This window comes from Hemibagrus wyckioides, linkage group LG07, assembly GCF_019097595.1.
Source record: "Hemibagrus wyckioides isolate EC202008001 linkage group LG07, SWU_Hwy_1.0, whole genome shotgun sequence".
Lineage (NCBI taxonomy): Eukaryota > Metazoa > Chordata > Actinopteri > Siluriformes > Bagridae > Hemibagrus > Hemibagrus wyckioides.
Genome location: NC_080716.1, coordinates 16,188,230 through 16,203,544, shown reverse-complemented (window position 1 = coordinate 16,203,544; position 15,315 = coordinate 16,188,230). Strand labels below are relative to the sequence as shown.

Below are 15,315 nucleotides of genomic sequence, written 5' to 3'. Positions count from 1 at the left end.
GGTCAAATGTTTGCATTTCCCCTTTTTGAATCTATTTGGCCTTTTTAACAGTCTCTCCAACCTCAGCCCATCTCCCACATCCTTTTCTGATGTGTCTCTTATCATGTCCTCATCTGGCTCTTGCACTGTTTCTAGGCTGTTATTCATTTCTCTTTAAGTCTCCATTGTGGAGATGGAAAAAGCGGAACTACATTAGTCCGGATCTTGTTCACGGGGAACGCAATGAATGTGGCACCGCAGCGGAAACCGCTGGAGCTGTTTGAAATGGATTTTATTATAATGGACGCTTGTTCTTGATCACGGAGTCTTCATCACTGACTTTGTCTGTAAACGATCATGTCGCTTTGGCCAGTTGGAAAGAAATCGCAAAGCCTTTCTCCTGCCTGGACTGGACTGGACTGGACTGATGACGTCGATGGTAGGTTTAGAAGATGCGCCTGTTCAACTGGCTTTAATACACATAATCTTCTGCCTTGGATATATATATATATATATATATATATAATATCTTTCTTCTCATATTAACCCGCTCATCTTTTGTCTTAGGCTGCTGTCAATAAGCTGCTTACGTTCAAAACAAAACCTTGTGTGTCCTGGGCTATAAGGTGAAGTTCCCAGCAGCCTTGACTTTCTGTGTCACTTCTGTACAATGAGAATGAAGCTTAAACTGAAAACTGTATTCCTGCTCTACTTTATGGTCTCCTTACTGGGCCTCATCTATGCCCTCATGCAGTTAGGTAAGACTGGTGTATCGTATTCCTCCTAAAGCTCCAAGTAATGATTTAGCAATATAATTAACTTAAATAAAAAATAATCCTCAGATCCTGTTTTTGTTGTGTGCCGTCCCCCAGGCCAGGGCTGTGACTGCAGAGAGCATGACTTTCCTAAGGACCGAACCATTTCCCAGTTGAGAGGGGAGTTACATAAGTTGCAAGAACAAATAAAAAGATACGAGGCAAAAGCCTCCAGTCAATCTAGTCTGCCTACAATCTATGTGATAACACCTACCTATGCAAGGTATATATATAGAGAGAGATGTGCTCTTTTCTGACTAAATATTCTGAAAGGTCAATGTAAGATTTTCATTCCCAAGCAAACTCTTTTTCTTCTTCTAGACTGGTGCAGAAAGCTGAGCTCACACGCTTGTCTCACACATTTCTGCATGTACCTCATCTCCACTGGATCGTGGTGGAGGATTCTCCCAGCCCGACACAGCTAGTGACAAACTTTCTGGCTATGTCTGGACTGACCTACACTCACTTACACATGCTGACGCCTAAAGACCGCAAACTGCAGGAAGGTGACCCGCACTGGCTGAAGCCTCGTGGGGCTGAGCAGAGGAACGAGGGTTTGCGCTGGCTCAGGGAGAAGGCTGCTGCTGACGGGGGGAAAGGGTTAGCCTTCGACAATGCTGTAATCTACTTTGCTGATGATGATAACACATATAGCCTGCAGCTCTTTGAGGAGGTGAGCAACTTCAGCCGAGGTAAAAGAGCAGAGAGGGTGGTTCATGAAATCATCTTGTATCATGACATCTTGTAGCAAAAGTATCACCATAACTTGACTTGAACAATAAAAATTTTCTCTTCAACATTAGATGAGTTAGATAAGCATGTAGGTTCTGTAGTTAGAAGTACAGTGTCACCCATTAATAATTTCTATATTCGATATGATGGGTTCAGAGCTGTGAGGCTTAGTTTGTGGCATTACATTTGCATCCATTGACTTTTCTGGCATTTGGCAGACATTCTTTGCAGTCTCCATAAAACAATTCCCACATGGTAGTACTAAAAGGTCAGTGTCTAGAGCAATACTATTAAGCTTCTCCTTGTTAGAGAGAAGTTATTGCAATTAGTACAGTAACGGAAAAACAAGTAGAACTCGATGGGGATGACTCTGCTGCTTGTTACTTGTTAATCTTTATGACTAGGATGCCCTACTCCAAACAGGAAGGAAGCACTGGGAGAATATTGACATTTTTTGTCTTATTCAAGAAGGTGACAAATTCATCAGTGGTTAAAGAGGATGCTTCTAGCTTTCCCTTGTAAAAGGATATCTTGCCAGCAGTCACAAAGCAGAACAGAGGACAGGTTGTTATTTTCTTCCATTTCTCTCTCAGCTGCACTTAATCCTCTCTGATTGTAGCATAGACCGTCTGACTGTGTAGAAGCAGGACTTTTATATTCTTCAAGATAGAGGGGAAGTCGGTGAGGAAAGTGAAAAGAATTTCTTGATGATTAAATTACAGAATGAGCTTATCACATAGGGAGCTCATACATCCCCAATTCTGTTTTTTTCTTAAAGATGTTCTGAGAAATTCTAGAAAAAAATTCCTTCATTGATTGCCATGGGCTCTGTCTCAGTTGTTTTTATTACCCCTGTCTGTCTGTGTGTCTGTCTGCTTCAGATGCGTTACACTAAGAAAGCCTCTGTTTGGCCGGTGGGTCTAGTGGGGGCGATGAAGTTTGAGCGGCCTGTGGTGGAAAATGGGAAGGTGGTTCGCTTCCACACTGGCTGGCGACCCAACCGTCCCTTCCCCATTGACATGGCTGGCTTTGCTGTCTCCCTGAATCTGGTGCTGGCCAATCCTGAGGCTTGTTTTGATGGCAATGCGGAGATGGGCTTCCTGGAAAGCAGTTTCCTGCAGAACCTGGTTACCATGGAGGAACTGGAGCCTAAAGCTGACATGTGCACTAAGGTAGGTTTACATAATTACAGCTGTAAATCTGTGAAAAGTATATAAATGTCTTCAAATATTTTGTGTGTGTGTTTTGTTATTGTGTGTCAGGTGCTGGTGTGGCACACGCGTACCGAAAAGCCAAAGATGAAAAGGGAGGAGGCTCTTATAAAGCAGGGGTTAGGATCAGATCCCAATGTGGAGGTGTAAGCTCTCCAAGAACACTCCCCAAGAACATCCTGGTATATCCCAGTTAAAAAAAAAAACATTTTGCTGTAGTGTTAGCTTGAGAACGTTCTCTTTCTTCAGTGTGAGGGGTCAGTTTACTGTTGTCTAGGAATCACGACACTGTATGAGTAACTGTATGGTTATCATGATTGGGTGTATGTATTTGTGTGCATGAATGAATGCAGCGTTCTATTTATATATCTATTTATCATTCATGGTGTTACGTAGAACATGATGTAGATGATCAGTGTTTCTGCCTCATGCCTGTAAATGTTGCCTACAATAAAGTTATTGCTATGATCAGCGGAGCAAATAAAAAAGGAGTTCTGGGGTGAAGGGGTTTGAGTTTCCAAGTGGTTTAATGGGACCCTAGAAAACCAAAATCACCAACATTATTGTATTGGCAATGTATATCTTTGAAAAATGGCTTAAAATAAAAGACATTTTCCACAAACGTCCTCGTTTTATTCCAACCTTGGACTGTGTGCATGTAGAAGAGCAACTAACCTCCATACAGGATCAGTGTAATTATTTTCATTGGTTGAATTTGAATTGTATATCTTGTCATGATTATGTTCGAGTCAGTGTGTACAGTTCTGAACTCAGTACTTAATAAGTACTGACTACAATTAATAAGTGACTCTGTTGTTATTCACAACGTCAGACAGCACTTGTTCCATACACCAGTGGAAATACACCACTGTGCAGATATTTAAGTGGTAAACCGTTCTCAGTACCGCTGTGACGCCTTGTGACTGATTTTAGACTGACTTTTTCCAGTCTTTAGCTGTCCAGGTTATTGGTGAGTCTGTGCTCACTGTAGCCTCAGATTCATGTTCTTGGCTGATAAGAGTGGAACCTGATGTGGTTGTTCAATCCCATCTGCTTCAAAGTTTGATGTGTGTGCTCAGAGATGCTTTTCTACTCACCACAGTTGTAAAGTGTGGTTGTTTCAATTACCATAGCCTTCCTGTAAGCTGGAATCAGTCTTTATCTAACCATTTCTCATTTCCACCCACAGGATTGCTGTTTACTGCATGGTTTTCTTTTTCCATTTTGTTTTTTTCGCACCATTCTGAGTAAACTCTAGACAGAGCTGTGTGTGAAAAGCTCACAAGTTTCTGAAATGCACAAACCAGCCCATCACGCACCAACTGATGCCACTGAGATGACACTCGATGACTTGATGAATCTGAATGAGCTGAATGATTTTATATACTGCACTGCTGCCACCTGATTGGCTGATGGGATAATTGGATGAGTGTTCCCATTAAATTGGCCAGTGCACAGCGGTGCAAATATAAATTCATTAATATTGTAAGAAATGCACTGCTTATAGGGCAAAGGGTCAGGCTTAATCCTTTAACTCTTTAGTTTAATAATTTAAGAAAGGCCTCCTACAGTGCAAAGACTTTTCCCTCTTTATGGTAGGGTCTTTTAAACATTACAGCTTAGAGTGATTAATACCAACCTTATACCAACTGTATATCTGTTAACAAACAAGAACATAGTTTGTTTCCACTTGGACAGACTAATCCATCTAATAGCTGAAACATTCTGACCTTGCATGGTATGGTTTGTGCTTGTGTTTGATGAGAATGGGCACGTTGCTAAGTGAGTAATAAGTCTGTTGTCTACAGAAGGCACCGTCAGCACACGCCCCTCTAAATGACTCCTAACCACATCCCATCCCGAATGTGATGCTTTCCTCACATTGCCATACACAGGCACAGACATGCACAGCTGCAAAACAGCTGCTTTCATGGTTCACAGGAGTGCTGTGTGATGATCCTTGCCTGAGGTTCAAAGTGAGGAGGTGGGATAAACTGACTCACATCTACTGCAATGCTGTCACATGTGAGATTACTCACACACTCTTAAAGGAACATTATCGAGGATTGACCGGTCGCTGCATTCCAAATCTTTATTTGTTAAACGGCACACCTACGGTTTCCAGGGAAATACGCATTCCTTTGCTACTCCCTCTCCTGAGCTCCTGTTTAATTAAAGTCGACCATTTGTGGATGGGATTAGGGTGTGTAGAGCAAAACTATATTCTTTCCCCTAATTTAAAGGTCACATCTCCTTTCTATGGCACTGATAAAATAATAAATCTTTTATGGATTATATCTTTCCTAAGTGAAACTGCATGATATGTGAGCAAACGTGTGGTTTTGTGTGCTGTATGTACTAAGGTAGCTGTCTCTTTTGTTTTGTTTCAGGAATTAACATTAATAGCGGTGGAATAAATAGGCTTTTGTGGTCGAAACCTTGGTTGTACCAACGGGTTCCCACCCAAAACCTGTCAACATCCCAAATACTAACAAACATCTAAGAAATCCATGGCTTCTCTGTCCGTAGCAACAGAAAACAGTTAACATTCACTGTCCAGAAAAAAATACATAATAAGGTACATTGATTTTTTTTTTTTGACAGGGTACAATGCAACATATCCCCCACATGTCAATGTCCCAAAGTACTCCAGTGGTCTGGGAAGTCTGATTATGTACCTTAATGATGGTTCTCTATAGATATTTTTCCCAATAAAGGTTAAAAAGAAAGAAAGAAGCAGTAGCAGTTTATTTCCGAGTGGTCATGCCGCTCATGTGGTGCTCTATAATCATTCCTAGGTAGGTAATGTATGCTTAGTGTACATAATGTGTACATATTGATTAGCCTCGATAATAATTACCTAGAGCAAGGCTCATGTGAGTTAGAGAAAGTGATTGTGTGTGGAGTTTTTTTCAGTGACGACAGGTTTAGGCAGATTCTGTGATGATAGTGTGTGAGGTGTATGAGGTGTGCTGAGGAAGTACTGAGCTCACACACACACACACAGAGCCAGTCTCAGAGAGAACACCCAGCAGGTAAGCTACTCACCTCTCATTTTCTTCCATTCTTGAAACAAATCATGCTTTTAAAAACTAAAATAGGAAAGAGTTTAAGAGATACTCATATATTATGTATTAGTTGATGTTAAATAAAGGATCATTCACTGCTGCTGTAGTGGATGTGTGAACACATAATGAACACAGACATCAATCTTTTACTATTACTCAGGAACAGAAAGGCTAGAAAGCGTGTTTATCCTCATTCTGGAAGAGTGGAAGGGAAATTTGGTCAATATTTGTTTAATCATTATCATGGTCTAACAAACGGCTCTGATTGTTCGTTAAAAATGTTCTACAAAATCATCTTTCACATAAACGCTATGTTACAGGTTCATTCATAAGTAAGTTTTGATCCAAGTTTCCTTCTCAGTACAAGGAAAATTGAAAAAATGTCTGTGGTATTTACACATATAACACAGATGAGAGAATAAAGATTAAGTTTAACATTCCTTTAAGTCAAGACATATCTGAGATATGAATCAAATGAACATGGGGGTGTGCTATATCCACTTGTACAATAGGTATTAATATGGACATGTGATTTTACCAGATCTGTTCGGTCTGATGTCAGGTTTCAGTCAGTACACACACACACACACATCTTGGCATGGGTCACAGTTCCAGCACGACTAGGCAAAGTCAAAGTCAAAGTGAACCTGCAGCTTGTCTTATCTATCAGGACTCTGATATGATCAGAGATACAGGGACACGTGTCTACGTCAAGCACACACGCAGGCATTGAACTTTGTACATTGTCGTGTTGTATGAGGTGATCTGTACGAGGGACGTAAGAAGTGCATGCCAATAGCCATCACAGCTCTTTAAGTGACTCTGATATCAGGCGTAGTGCTTCTACCAGACAACTTATAAACTATTTGTTATTTCTGAGGTCACAGACAAAACAGAACATTGTTTTAACATCTCACTTCCTGCCTGCCTTTCCTCAATTTACAGATAGCCTCGGTGACTTGGAAAAATCATGACGATTGGCAAAAGCTCCAAGAAGCAAAAGGCTCCTCGGGCTCCTCCTTTCCTTGACCGGGCCAGTGGATTCTATGGACGCTTAGATGAAATAGAAATAGAGTTCAGGACAGAGGAGCAGGTCACAGAGAAACAACCGACTGCAAAGCCCGTGTTAGGAGAAATTAACAGCAACGAGCTTCCAGATGATCAGGAGCACTGCATGTGTGATTTCAGCGAGGGCATGATGGAGGACGACGGGACCACCCTGCTGAAGAGGAAGCCAAGCCGACTGAGCCGGCGCTGGAGCAGGAAAAGCTCCAGAAGAACCAAGTCTGATAAGCCGTCACTGGATATGGACATCCAGAGCTCTGAGACTCGGACGGCTCCGACCGTCGAGCCGAGCTTGGATGTGAACTTGGTCACTGATTCAGGATCGGTCATCAGCGCTCCAGAACCTATGCTGATCCACTTCTCCATAAGAGAGGAAGCTGATGATCAGAAGCTCATTACTGAAGGAAAGGAGAGAGAAAAGAAGATGTCGGAGAAGATGAGAGATGTGGAGGAGAAAACAGACGTAGGGAACATGAAGGTTGTTAAAAGGAACTCTTTTAGGAATTATGGCAAGGTGAGATAGCACAAGGTTATGACCTAAAACTTAATCTCATGTCACAGATTCCTGATATAATACGACCTGTTTATGGTCAGTGAACTGATTGCTCTGGGTTTGTTTTTTAAATCATTTAAGACATTTCTATCACTCTATATTCAACATAGTAGTACAGTAGCAAGGGTTTTCTTTGCTACACTTTCATATCAGTATTTTGAAGAAAGAGCCTGCGTAAGCACATATTGTGCTTGTATAAGTACAGACTTACATACAGCTTAACTCCCAAAGTTCCTTTTTCTAACACAGATAACAAGATGAGGTCTGATAACTTATCTTTTGCTATTGAACTCACAATGTGACATGATAAAATAGTAAACAGGGGAAAGTCTATGATCACCAGACTCTTCCTCCTGAAGTTTCCTATTTTATAATCTTTCCCTTACACTCTTTGCTTCATGTTGAATCCCTACTCCTGTCCATCTCTTACTGTCCTTTTGTTTACACTGGACATACAAATAGAGGAAAGGGAGGGGAATGGGTTTACAGAGATAACAGATCATTCTTTAACTTTTTGCTAACATAAAGGAATCAATACTCTTAAAAGGTTTTCTTTTTTGAATCAGACAGGTATAATGTGCATATAAAGTAGATTACATTCACAGTTTGTTAGTATTAAAGCTAGATTGTATAGAATGGACACTGATTTTTTTTGGTCTTTTTTGTCGTCTTAGGTTTTGGATAAAGCCCTCAAAAGAGGATGGGAGACCTTTGTTGCTAACTTGTACAGTGTGACCCTCTCTCCTGTTTCCTCCTCTGTGTCCACACCAAGCAAGACTGAAATGGACAAGAAAGCTGCGCTGGCAGATTTTAGATTATAATAAATCCATGAATGCTGATAAAATGCTGATATGGTTTAAATATGCATCGTCCATTGTTAATTGGCTGAAAAAGTGTTCATGAAGTAATTATTGTTGCATTTATTTTTGTAAGCTGTATTTATATTTGATTTCTCTCCACCAGAATAATCTTTGTTACTACAGTGTCTAAAACAGATCTTGCTTTAGGACGGTTTGTGTTATATAACCTGAAATAGTAAGATTAACGTCTTGAGAGTGCCTGTGAGGTCGTAGCTGTGGTTCTGACTCAGAACAAGAACGATCTCACAAAACACAATGCAATCATTTTTAGGACTTGTTATGAACGTTGTGAAACTGACTGAGCTGAGAACAGTATTATGGAGGCAGAGGTCTTTGATTTGTCTTTGCTATGGTCAACCTGCAATGACCACGGGACCAAAACTCCAACACTGGGAGCTCAGTTTTCCTTGGCTTTGAAGTCCAGGACTGAGCCAGCTGACTAACTTATTTATATTGATCATAAAACATTAACATTTGTAAGGATTTAATAAACTTATCATAAGATCATGACTACAGAGAAATAATTATAATATATTCCTTGTAAATAAAAAAAAAAACTTGTACAATCAAATGTTTATTTTCTGAAATCTGTGTCACGAGCAAGTAAATTAACTGATAATTTACATACTGGACTTTAAAAGCGTTAAGATATTTACATGCAACTCATTTGCAGCATCTAATACACAACTGGGTTAGACTCTAGTGCGCCCTCCAGCGTCTGTACAGGCCCAGTACAGTAATTACGGAATAACACATTCATGCTTTTATGAACAGTTGTAGATCTTTTTTAAAATGCAGATCAATATTTATTAATAAAAATGCCAACACTTTCTTTTAACATTGATCACTAAATGACTTTTTGTACTGTTTTGCATTGCTCTATTTTTAATTTCTACCTTTACTTCATATTTCTTCCTCTGTTTATGGTTTATGTAGATTTTGCCTTGGCACTTTCGGAAACTCTTCAGAATGAATTTATCTTACATTATGGGAAATGTACCTTATCTGGCAGCACCATTCAACAACAACAACAGTAATAATAATAATAATAATAATAGTAATAAGGCCTCCTCACCTGACATCAATGCTTGTCCTCAGTGAATTCCTCACAGCCATGCACCAAAATCTAGAGGAAAGCTTTAGCAGCACAAACATAACATAATAAGCATAATAAACGTACACAGAATCTATACATGTAAATATAAAAAAAAATATATATAGAGATAATTTAAAAAAAAAAAAAAGCTGGAGCCTGAGATAGCAGTAGTAGCTTGGAGGCATGTGGTTGGTGCTGCATTTGGTACAATGGTGTGTAATAATAGTCCAAATTTACTGCCTATCTACATCACTATTTTCACTGCTTTACATTGATAATATGTAACAGCAGCTTGATTGTGAAAATCTGATGAAACTGAGGACTTAATGATGTCAGCTTTTAAAGCTGATACATATTTTGACCACTAACATGTACCCAAGAGGGAAAAATGGGAAGTGCATGCTTTCACTCCACAACACCACATCTAAGGAAATTTCAGTAAGTTTTAAACATGCAAACGTGACCCCTACAGTATGCAGAGCATTTACCATGGATATATAGGATGAATTGGAGTTGTCCCGCCCTTTGCAGATATAACAGCTTCAACTCTTCTGGGAAGGCTTTCCACAAGGTTTAAGAGTGTGTTTATGGGAATTCTTGACCATTCCTCTAGAAGTGAATTTGTGAGTTCAGGCACTGATGTTGGACGAGAAGATCTGGCTCAGTCTCCACTCTAATTCATCCCAAAGGTGTTCTATCAGGTTGAGGTCAGGACTCTGTGCAGTTCCTCCACACCAAACTTGCATGAAATTGTCCAGAATGTCTTGGTATGCTGAAGCATTCAGAGTTCCTTTCACTGGAACTAAGGGGCCAAGTCCAACCCCTGAAAAACAACACCTGAATTATTCAATGACTTGGAGGGATGTCCAAAAACCTTTGGCAATATAGCATATATTCCCAAAGACTACCTTCTTCATATGAACTCGTACTGCAGAGTAATGAAATAATGTCTAAAACAGTGCGATTTATGTCCTCTAGGGGCGGCTTTAGTTCAGATTTAGTCCAGCATGAGTTTTACCGGAAGTGACCTGTCGGTAAAGTCTGAGCTACAAAACTACTTATTAATAAACATGAGAATTTTATATAAAGTAAATGTTTTTAAAATAAACAAGCACAAAACAACACATTTGTAACACGGTAGTTTTTTTTTTTTTTTTTTTTTTAAAAAGCATTCAAGGTTGTTTTGTAACTCGACTGAGACTTTTAAGCAGCACTGTAACGGTGGGCGGGGTTTAGGGAGTCTGTTAAAAGGCTGCATCGCCCTCTGCTCGGTCGTTTTCCTGCAGCACGCGCTGAGGTGAGCTTGTGGTCTTGTATCTCTTAATCTTTTTTTGAAATGCATGGAGTAAAATGTGTTTTTTGCTTTTTAGTATAATATTTAATTAAGCTTTGTGCACATGTTGGTGCATTAAATCTTGAATACATTTGTATGCTTTTGTGTTTAAAATAACACGCGCCCGAGCCGGGTCTCAATGCTCTAGTTCTCTTTTCTAGAAAGATTCCTAATCCGCTCCCATCCTGCACGTGCTTTCGCTAATCTCTTATAATTTCATTTTAGCATTAAATATAATTAGATGATCCGTTATTGTGCATGGGTATTGGTGGTATTTTTGCTTATTTTTTTATGCAGATGAATGACTTTGCTGAAGTTATGGCGCACATTTACTCTCCCCTGCAGCCATTTTGGGTCTCTCAGTGATGATAACTTTCACAGACCTGTACTGAAATACTGTGATTGCACCCATTTTATCTGATGAGAGACCCTTTTTCCACCTGATTTAAATCCTATGTTTGGTAGATAGTGTGAACAGTGATTTCTCTCAGGTGTCCACATGGCTGACCAGGCCTAACCATGTGTTCTTGTTGTTGCAGCTTGTTGGTGGACACTGCTGCAGCTGGACAGGTGTGAAGGTTTTATCCTTTATTCTCAGTTTAAGCTGGAGCAGTTTACTTGCTCTGGGTTTAATATATAAATTGTAGTGATTTGCTTTACTACTTTGATGATTGTTTCTGAATTCTCTCTTACTGAATTCTATTGAGGATTAATTTTTGTCCTGAGTAGTAAAACTTTTATTTGTGCCTTTCCTACAGTTCTGTGCATTTATGACCAACTCTTTCCATTTCTTTGCAGTTTCTTTGATTTCCTGGTCCAGTTTTTGTGGATAAAATGGTGAGTCATGTTTAGGTCTCTTCAAGCATTTCCTGGGGGGGTTTTAATGATGATTTTATTGACAAGCATATATCTGAATATCTGTGATGCTCACTTTAAATCTGAACCTCTGTCCTGGTTAATATAGCTAATGAGAGTCTGACTTTGTTCATTAATCCTTCTCTTTTTTTATTTCCCTCCTTGAACAGAAAGATGCTTGTCTCAAACTTGTCAATGGCCCTATGTGCAGTGTAAGTAAACCCTTCTAAATTAGGTTTTCAGTGTGAAATCTTTAACATGAAATTGTCTGAAATGATTAAGTGGGTTTCAGCCCATCGTTTCTGGACGGCCGCTTGGTCAGATGGCATTCTAGTCACCAAAGTCTGATCGGACTGTATAGATGTTAACCAGTTGAATTGGCGTTTCAATTTCTTGATGGTCTCCCCTTCTCTTTCAACAGTGGCCCCACACTACATGTCTATTCACATGTCGTTGAAAGACTTGTGGTGAGTTTGTTCATGTTTGTTTTGTACTCCTCAGTCTGAAAGGATGAGTTGGGTTCTTCCCATTAATCTAGTGGACGGCATTATTGTCCCATGGCATTTAAGTCACCAAAGCACTGATCAGACTGCTCAAAATTCGTGTTCTAGTGAAAGTGATCGCTTCATCTCAAATAGATTGTCTCTTGTAGATGCTGTGTAAGGTGAAGACCGATTGGTGAACATGGCTTTGTCCAGACCAGTGGTAAGTCTTTGGCATTGTTCATTCTTTTAGTTTTGTTGGGTTTATCTCTGTGATGTGGCATTTTTATTCTTAGCTCAGTTTGAACCCATGTGAGAATACTTTGAAATATCTGAGAGATTAAGATGCCACTTTTGGAACTTGTCTTGGATGAGTTTGTGTGAACTTTTTTTTTTTTTTTTTTTTTTTTTTTTTTTTTTCCCTTCTTTCTACAGATGTTTTGCCTGCAAGACTGAGGATGCCTTCAGAATGGAGGTATGTAGATGTTCTAGTTCAAGTTTACTTCCGTAAAGGAGAAAATGTTGCCAAAACAGTACCACAACCTGCATGTGCTGTTTGGGTTGATCAGCATTTCACCGTAGCAAATCTTTCCTGTCTAAAGATTAAACATCCTAGCTGATTAACATGTAGAAATAACTTTGCCAAATAATTAGTAGATGAACTACAATGTTTACATGCTTTAATTTTAATATGGTGCTTAAGTTCTTTATCCATATTCTCCTGATTTGATCGCTCTGATCAGTGTGTGCCAAATTGAAATCTTGGCTGGTGATTTCTCGCTGAGAAATGTTAGTGTACAGTCCTATCTGATTGCTACCCCTCTAATCTACCTGCTTATAATTCAGAATGGTTAAGGATTGCCAGCTAGGGTCACTTCATACACCTGAGCCAGAGTCTGTAGCATTTCACAAGTGTGTTCTTGTTGACTTGTACCTGGATAAGTTCCGGTTTGATTAACAGGGATTTCTTTTCTTTCCCTTTAGGATATGGGACATGAAGATGCTGGAGCAGCCCTGGATCAGGTTAGTGTTTAGTTTGATCTTTAGGCTTGTTGAACACGGGCTGAAATGATGAATTTGTGATTACCGCCCCAGTCTGATATATAGTGACTGATTGGTACCCCTCTGATCTTCTCAAAAAGGATGTAATGTAGTGGCATGTCTGGATTTCTCTAATTTTACTTTATTTTGCAGGTCCTCTCTCTGCTTTCACTGTAGAACTGAGCAACTTGAACTTGGTAAGTCTTGTACGTGAATGCTTGTGTGGTTTAGGATGGTCAGCATTTTACCATAGCAAACATTTCCTTTCTAAAGACTAAGTCCTTGCCAGTTAACATGTAGGAACCAATTTGTGCCAAGTAAATGCTAGATCTGTGCTAAAGTTTTTTTTATTAAATTCTCTACAGATTGATCATGCAGAAGCTCTGACCAGAGTACTTTGTGCCAAATTGAAATCTTGGCTCATGGGTTCATTTGATGTCCTGATAATGGTAAATATCAATTTTCTGTAGTTTTTTATTTTTGTCCCTGGTCTCTGTGATGAAGATAAACTAGCTCACTTTGACCCGATGTGAAAAGTTATGAACAACTGAGAGATCTGTAGGATTTCCTCTGTACGTGCCTGTCCTGTTCTGTCCTTGATCCGTTTGCTTGTTTTTACAGGATTGTGTTTAAGAGAACTTGACTGACTACTGTGGATTTCAGGTATGTCACTGATGCTGTGCCTTGTGTATTTTTTAAATGTTCTGCATCTTATGATGATTTACTTTGGAATCTCGTTCGTCTGAACTCCTGTTGAGAGTTTTTAATACTGATGATGCTTGAAACTGTTACTAGTTCTCTTGATTAAAAAAATGCAGAAACTAATTGTAAATTCTGTTTAGGGTTGTCTGGGCAGTTTGTCTTAAACAGGTGAGTGCCTTTTTGTCTTGTATTAAGATATAAAATGGAGTTAACTTTTAATACTGAGCAGTTGCTGGTTCTTATGATGAAACTTGCACATGTCTTACGTACTGTGCTAATGCCAGAACCTGAGAAGGTGAACCCACTGGTGTTGCCAGTGCAAAAAGGGGATAATTTGTTGGTTACCAACAGTCTGATGGTCCAGCTATTTTTTTAATTTCTCATCTGGAGTTTTTTTTTTCCATGTCTAATGCTTTGTTTTTGTTTTAGCTGAAAGTCTGGATGAACTGGGTACCTTTTTTTAGAGAAGGTTTTCTTGATCAGGTAGGTGGAAAAACTTGAAAATAAACTGAAGAGATGTTATCTATCTACTAATGATTGTCAGCTAGGGTCACTTCATCCACCTGAGCTAGAGTCTGTAGCATGATTTCATTGACTTTCATTTGGATAAGTTCCAGTTTGATTAACAGGGATTTCTTTTCTTTCCCTTTAGGATATGGGACCTGAAGATGCTGGAGCTGCCCTGGATCAGGTTGGTGTTTAGTGCATTATCTTTAGGCTTGTTGAACATGGGCTGAAATGATGATTTTGTGATTACCGCCCCAGTCTGATGTATAGTGACTGATTGGTACCCCTCTGATCTTCAACAAGATGGATAAAATGTAGTTGCATGTCTGGACTACTCCTAATTTTACTACTTTATTTTGCAGGTCCTTGTGCTCTTCTGCTCTCATTGTGGAACTGAGCAACTTGGTAAGTTTTGTACTTTCTCTTGTTAAAAGCTGCTTTAATAAATGATGAATAGTGATACCGCCCCAGTCTGATTATAATCTGACTGAATGGTAATCCTCTGATATAATGTGTAGGATAAGATGTTTTACATGCAACCGTGTTAAATATTAATAGAGCTCTTCTCTTTTGTTAAGGTGCTGGAGGCCATGGGCATGTGAAGCTGTGTCTGCCATTGTCAGAACTTTAATAAAGTGTATTGAGTGTACTTGAGTGTGTGTGGTTTTTGAGATTTGGATGTGATTTACCATGCTGGTGTAAGTCTTTTCCATTAAGAAGACCTAGGTTCTCCTTTCAAAGTGCTGGCATTACTTGCATGAAGCTTTGGCACAAGCTTATCACACGTAGGTGCAGAAGAGTCTTCCATGTATATGGTTTCAGGGGTGTAAAATCTTTTCCCTGTTGCTGACCAGTCTAACAGAAATGGGCACTGGAATGACCAGAGAGGGCAATGTCTTGCTCGGACTTGGTGTTATGATCTGTTCAGTATCTTTACATACAACTTTAATTTTTGGCTTGGTTAATTGAAAAGCTGTAAATCTCATCTGGGTGTGATCCATAAGCAATTGCTGTAT

General features: G+C 39.4%; 2 protein-coding genes, 1 long non-coding RNA gene and 6 other non-coding genes across 11 annotated transcripts; all 9 read left to right on the top strand.

The window, feature by feature from the left end:
• Positions 1 to 198: 198 nt before the first annotated feature.
• Positions 199 to 3,359, top strand: b3gat3 (beta-1,3-glucuronyltransferase 3 (glucuronosyltransferase I)). The gene is made up of 6 exons (XM_058396108.1): positions 199 to 418; positions 547 to 737; positions 852 to 1,017; positions 1,116 to 1,467; positions 2,408 to 2,698; positions 2,789 to 3,359. The coding sequence occupies exons 2-6, from the start codon at positions 650 to 652 to the stop codon at positions 2,885 to 2,887; spliced, it is 996 nt and encodes a 331-aa protein (XP_058252091.1). The 5' UTR covers positions 199 to 418; positions 547 to 649; the 3' UTR covers positions 2,888 to 3,359.
• Positions 3,360 to 5,615: 2,256 nt separating this feature from the next.
• sb:cb1058 (uncharacterized protein LOC394209 homolog) lies at positions 5,616 to 8,843 on the top strand. 2 transcript variants are annotated; one of them, XM_058393757.1, is made up of 3 exons: positions 5,616 to 5,772; positions 6,751 to 7,384; positions 8,098 to 8,843. In XM_058393757.1, the coding sequence occupies exons 2-3, from the start codon at positions 6,776 to 6,778 to the stop codon at positions 8,242 to 8,244; spliced, it is 756 nt and encodes a 251-aa protein (XP_058249740.1). In that variant the 5' UTR covers positions 5,616 to 5,772; positions 6,751 to 6,775; the 3' UTR covers positions 8,245 to 8,843. The 2 variants fall into 2 exon arrangements, with proteins under 2 accessions (XP_058249740.1, XP_058249741.1); XM_058393758.1 differs by lacking the exon at positions 5,616 to 5,772 and having other exon boundaries at positions 6,407 to 7,384.
• A 1,784-nt stretch (positions 8,844 to 10,627) lies between these two features.
• Positions 10,628 to 14,948, top strand: LOC131356874 (uncharacterized). 2 transcript variants are annotated; one of them, XR_009205120.1, is made up of 16 exons: positions 10,628 to 10,676; positions 11,252 to 11,282; positions 11,511 to 11,549; positions 11,738 to 11,779; positions 11,989 to 12,034; positions 12,220 to 12,272; positions 12,485 to 12,524; positions 13,034 to 13,072; positions 13,244 to 13,287; positions 13,456 to 13,539; positions 13,712 to 13,753; positions 13,933 to 13,960; positions 14,222 to 14,275; positions 14,445 to 14,483; positions 14,662 to 14,704; positions 14,878 to 14,948. It is a non-coding gene; the product is annotated as an uncharacterized LOC131356874 (long non-coding RNA). The 2 variants fall into 2 exon arrangements; XR_009205119.1 differs by lacking the exon at positions 10,628 to 10,676 and having other exon boundaries at positions 10,711 to 11,282.
• Positions 13,113 to 13,184, top strand: LOC131356995 (small nucleolar RNA SNORD31). The gene has a single exon (XR_009205196.1). It is a non-coding gene; the product is annotated as a small nucleolar RNA SNORD31 (small nucleolar RNA).
• LOC131356992 (small nucleolar RNA SNORD29) lies at positions 13,581 to 13,646 on the top strand. The gene has a single exon (XR_009205193.1). It is a non-coding gene; the product is annotated as a small nucleolar RNA SNORD29 (small nucleolar RNA).
• LOC131356993 (small nucleolar RNA SNORD30) lies at positions 13,800 to 13,868 on the top strand. Its single transcript, XR_009205194.1, has one exon. It is a non-coding gene; the product is annotated as a small nucleolar RNA SNORD30 (small nucleolar RNA).
• LOC131356998 (small nucleolar RNA SNORD22) lies at positions 14,029 to 14,153 on the top strand. Its single transcript, XR_009205198.1, has one exon. It is a non-coding gene; the product is annotated as a small nucleolar RNA SNORD22 (small nucleolar RNA).
• On the top strand, positions 14,526 to 14,597 carry LOC131356997 (small nucleolar RNA SNORD31). The gene has a single exon (XR_009205197.1). It is a non-coding gene; the product is annotated as a small nucleolar RNA SNORD31 (small nucleolar RNA).
• Positions 14,738 to 14,811, top strand: LOC131356994 (small nucleolar RNA SNORD31). The gene has a single exon (XR_009205195.1). It is a non-coding gene; the product is annotated as a small nucleolar RNA SNORD31 (small nucleolar RNA).
• Positions 14,949 to 15,315: the final 367 nt, after the last annotated feature.

Bases quoted from the DNA above. Each gene is read 5' to 3' on its own strand.
- b3gat3 (XM_058396108.1), top strand. From the start codon at position 650: ATGAGAATGAAGCTTAAACTGAAAACTGTATTCCTGCTCTACTTTATG. The intron at 1,018-1,115 runs GTATATATATAG...TTCTTCTTCTAG, and splicing joins ATAACACCTACCTATGCAAG to ACTGGTGCAGAAAGCTGAGC. The intron at 1,468-2,407 runs GTGAGCAACTTC...TGTCTGCTTCAG, and splicing joins GCCTGCAGCTCTTTGAGGAG to ATGCGTTACACTAAGAAAGC.
- sb:cb1058 (XM_058393757.1), top strand. From the start codon at position 6,776: ATGACGATTGGCAAAAGCTCCAAGAAGCAAAAGGCTCCTCGGGCTCCT. The intron at 7,385-8,097 runs GTGAGATAGCAC...TTGTCGTCTTAG, and splicing joins CTTTTAGGAATTATGGCAAG to GTTTTGGATAAAGCCCTCAA.